Genomic DNA, 5120 nt, shown 5'->3' with positions numbered 1-5120 from the left:
ATGAAATTACCTATTTTAGATTGGCCGGCACTGAATTTGGCTTTAATTGGAATGATATGTTATATTTGCATTGACATGATATTGATATATATTTTGATTTTTTTTTTTTTCTAAAATGAGTACGCACGTTTAGGTAAAAACAGTTAGTGGAGTAGTGACCCGCAAATTAAATGAGAAAATTATCTTCTTTAGAATTTATTATATATTATTTTTAAAAAATCAGTAAGTGGAAATATTGAGCCCATTAGTCATAGCACTTTAATTATTCAATATTGTTGAAAAATTAGGGCGAAGAAAAATAAGAATCGACACAAATCTAGATGAACACACAAAGATTTAACGAGGTTCGACAATGTGCCTACACCTCGGGAGCAGAGCGATGATTTCATTATTTCAGAGAAGTTTTGTACATATTGATAGGGTTAAACATCATATATATAGATAAAACCCACGGATAAAATTACTAACACGCCCTTGCTCTCCCAACCCACTTATCTCCAAGAGACGCACGTTTTCACTCCAAGAGACTAAGGGTCTGTTTGCGCAGCTGCAGCTTATTGAATAATCTGCTGATAAGTTAGGTGTGATGGTTATTACAAATTTTTATTTTTTTTTTTTGGAAAAACCAAGCCGTTGCCAGAAAGCTGTCACCGCACCTAGATAGGTGCGATGTGAAAACGCTGTTTTCAGTATTTTAAAAACGCATAAGCTGCCAAAACGCAATTTACCCAAACAGATCAGGTGAGTTTTCAAAACGCCACCGCACCAAATAAGCTAAGAGACTCCAAATTCTGATATATGAGCTATACCTCTCAAATATTATTTATCATTTAAGCCTAAGCCGACACTACGACACCCAACAATTTAATGTGATTCACGTATATAATAAACGTTATATTTTTTTTGCTTACTACAATTAATCAAACAAATTATGAGCACGTAAGAAAAAAGGCAACATCCACACAAAACAGTGAAATCAAAGCCAAATTAAATTAAAAGTCATGTATAACACGATCATTCAATCATTCAATCATTCAAAACACAAAAACCATATGTTCATTAAAGAAAAAAAGTAAACCGAGGTCATAATTCATTCTTTAACCTCTCTTGCTATGACCAGCATTAGCTCTAGGAGACGCCAATCCCTGCACACCGCCGTCTCCGCCGCCGGCGACGGCAGAAACTCTCTTATCGCTAATCTTCCTCACATAATTCTTACCCCCAGCCCTTTTTCTCGTAATCCCACTCTCATCCGTGCCATTAAAATTCGGCACCAAATACCACCACACAGCAGTACAACAAATCGCAAAAACTCTCCCAAACACCAACAAACACACTAATATCAATAGCATCACCGCCAGCATATAATACGAAGGCCTCAACTTCCACCGCACCTCCGTCTTTCTCCCACCTTCTCCCTGAATCCATGTCACGCGCTTCTTAACCTTCTTCTCCTTCTGAGCCTCCTCCTTCGGCTTCGGCGACGGCGGCATGGGCAACGAGGATGGTGACGACAACTCCTTGACGTTAGGCTGTGCGGGCGCGGCCTTCTTCGGGCTGGCTGGATTGCTGCCGTTGTTGTTGGGCCTGTTCTCCTCTCGCAATCGGACGACAATTGGGATCCAGTCTTGGGAGTTGGAATACATGAAGCGGACCATGGTGCCGTCGTCCCCGCTTAATCCTTTCTTAGCCATGATCTTCTCTTTTCTAGCTTCGAGATCAGAGAGAACGGAAGTGAACTTGTCCAGGCCTCTGGATGAGTACGGGTTCTTGCTGTTGTTGTTGGACTGTTTCGTTTTCTTGGAGCTTTTGGGTGTTGAAGGCGCGGAATTGGAGAGATCCTCGTCGACATGGTTGAAGCTGGAGAGACCGCGGAACATTTCTGGAAAGCTTTTAGGTTGTTGCAGGAAGGGGTTTAAGTTAATTCGTGGGAGGAGAGATGGGAAAAAATGGTTATATAATTATATTTGCGTGTGTTGGCGGTGTTTGTGAATATAAAAATAGCCGTGGCGGAGTTTCCCGAGCGGGAGGGAGCTCTGCCGCTGCCGGGGCTCGCATGGCCTGGAAAGAATATTGAAAAGTAAGTGGGGTTGAAATAGTAAGGAAAAGTTTTTTATAATATTTTAGGAAAAATTTGACTTTATCCAATGGGTACTTTTTATTTATTTATTTTGTCTACCTTTTTTGATTAACCAGAATTGTTATATCTTAGAACAATAAGAAGCTTCGTTTTATTGATTAGAGGAGTTTTGATTACTCTAATTTCCTTTTTTTTATATATATTGTTTTTTTTCATTCATTTATGAAATTAATTTTCTCTTTAAAAAAATGGGTACTTAGTCAAGGATATTGTCATATTGAATCTTGATTTGTATGTTGATTCATATTAGTTAGGAAAGTGCAAGAAATGATAATGTCTATTGAAATTATGCCAGCATTGGTTCGGAGGAGATTTAACGGTTTAGAAGAAAGAGAGTACGTTAAAGTAGGATCCACTGATAGAAGAACAAATGACACTCTTATCCTATCAGATGCAGCGACCCGAGTCAGAGCTAAAGGTTGATAGTGTGTAGCCGTTTGAGCCAAAGTTGAAGGCCAACCTTGGCCTCAGAAGAATAGAAAAACGACTAATTGATTTGAATCTTAACAAATCGGGCTAAAACAAGACCAATAGGCTTTCTGGACAACTATTACAAGAAAACTAATCAAAGGCAGACCTACATTCCAGTAGATCCGGCCTGAGGAAATACTTAGTTATCCAATACCACCAGCCATCCTACGGATGTCCTTCGAGGATCTTTAACAAGGATTAGGGATTGACAACACAATAAAATCTTATATTTATCACGAAAATTCTTCTCTTTGAAAAAAAACAAGTGTTACATATCAAGTTAAGGTGATTGACTCTCAACCCTATTGTATAATCTCGTTCCACCAATAGGAGCTTCTCGTCCAGAGATTGAGGGACTATATCAACCGATCGACAACGCCGACTTAGCCTAGCCTACCGGACCCGCCTTACCAAGTCGAAGTCATAGTTGCTCAACTAACAAGGCTAGAGAGGAATCAAACGATAAGCTCATATATATAAAATATTTAGAATAACTTGTACAACTCATATTAAAGCAGAGACATAGATGTTATATCACTATATTGTGTTCTCTCTCCTATAAATAGAGAGATCATTACATGTACAAACGATATCAAAAATTTGAGCCCAAGAGATAAAAAAAGATAAACACAACATATTATTGTTCATAACATTGAATCGCCAGATTTTATTGTGTGTACTAGTAGAATGACTCCAATAAGTAAAAAAAAAAAAAAAAAATTTGGGTCAATATGCTATTTGCTATTTTTACTTTAGAAAATTGACTATTATTTTAAATAAAATAAAGCCTCTTATGAGTTATATTATTTGCTATTACTACTTTAGAAAATTAAGTATTATTTTATTTCATATAAGTGGCTTTTATCCATTCTCTCCCATTCCTTCATTCCTTAAGAACATCGAAAAGAAATGATTAAAAATGTGTCATATTATTTTGATAAAATTTAAATATATGTAACTATCATTTCCTAGAATATTTACCAAATTGCATTGGAAGAGTAGAAAGGGTCATATAGACAATACTTTTTTCGATGGAGAAGAATTTCAAGTCCTGACATTTGTTGAGATTATAGCCGTTTAACAAAACCCTGGATAAATGTAAAGACAGGCGAACAATTTTGACCAAAATTAAAGGAATTTCCATGATTAGTTGAAGACAGTAAGAAAACTTTCGAGCAGGGCCAAGTTGTTCGCAAATAAGATCAAGTTCCTGGTTATTTTTTTTTAAAGGATAATAACGATCTTGTTTTCATGTAAAAAATTGATGCAACATTATGAAATCTTTATCATTTAGCATGAAATTTCAGACACTTTTAAGTATCAAAAATTTCAGATTCAAACTCAAGATCATTAAGAGCCAAAATTTCAATAAGTTTACATAATCAAGTTGACTGTCTCAACAAGACGAATCCGAGGATACCAAAACTGGTTCGATTTGAGTCCAATTAATCAAGTCAAGATCAAGTCATTAAAAAACTTTTGAAGATTTTGGGTCTTCAATTGAATAGTCAAATGAACTTCAAATTCAGCATCTCGATGAGATAAATCCAACGAGCCTAAACTCACTTAATTTTGAGGTCGTTAAGGTCACCAAATCATTAAAAAATCTGATATGCTTGAGGGAGATCAATATGGATTGTCTGATCAGGCATTTGGGGAAATTATTTGTTGATGATCTATGAATTGACCACCTCTCTTCACTTCCATAGCATGTTCAGGATGAAAGACCTGACAATAACTTTCAGACTCCATAGCTGCCGACCGTCCCTACTCGTCATCGTCGATGACTCCTTGCTTGCTAATATCATTTCTCAAATACAGTCATAACTTATAATGTTGTATTGAAAATCCAACGATGATTTCTGGGCTCTCTAGCCGTCTACCACTCTCGTTAGTCGTCATCTACCACTGTCGATTGTGTCTTTTAGTCGTCCATGACCCTTAATTGCGAACATCGTATCTCAAATATGATCGTAATGTGTAATGTTTGTACTGAAGACCCGGCAATAAATTTCGAGCACTTTAGCTGCCTACCCCCATCATCATCTTTACTAATGACCCCGAACACTGAAAACCATTGCTTAGAACTGTCGAAGTTTGAATGCATCATTTGTTTATAAATACTGCATTGTTTTGTAAGATGTATATTGACTAATGATGTATCTGGTGTAAATAAGACTGTCAAAAAGGCTCGTTGTTCGCGAACAACTCGTGTTCGGCTCACTAAGAAGCTCGTGTTCGGCTCGTTCGCTAAGTTAACGAGCCGAACACGAACAAAGATTTATTGATTCATGTTCGGCTCATTTTGGCTCGAAATACCACTAATCAATTATATATATATATATATATATATTTGATGAGTAGTATTTTTAAAAAACTTAATTGACTACAAGGCGATAACGATTTATAATCAATTATAAGTATTAATTAAAAAAATAGAATAAAATTTATTAAATTAGATTCAAATGATGTTTTAATATAAATAATAATTTTTAAATCTTGCCCCAAT

The 5120-nt window shown here is 36.2% G+C and overlaps 1 protein-coding gene across 1 annotated transcript; it reads right to left on the bottom strand.

The window, feature by feature from the left end:
- Window positions 1–1080: 1080 nt before the first annotated feature.
- On the bottom strand, window positions 1081–2098 carry LOC110024529. The gene has a single exon (XM_020724551.1). It carries the CDS (start codon window positions 1878–1880, stop codon window positions 1098–1100), a length of 783 nt encoding a protein of 260 aa, XP_020580210.1. The 5' UTR covers window positions 1881–2098; the 3' UTR covers window positions 1081–1097.
- Window positions 2099–5120: the final 3022 nt, after the last annotated feature.

The sequence above is a fragment of the Phalaenopsis equestris genome, unplaced genomic scaffold (assembly GCF_001263595.1).
Source record: "Phalaenopsis equestris unplaced genomic scaffold, ASM126359v1 Scaffold000258, whole genome shotgun sequence".
NCBI classification, from domain to species: domain Eukaryota; kingdom Viridiplantae; phylum Streptophyta; class Magnoliopsida; order Asparagales; family Orchidaceae; genus Phalaenopsis; species Phalaenopsis equestris.
This window is presented reverse-complemented; position numbering and strand designations above follow the sequence as displayed.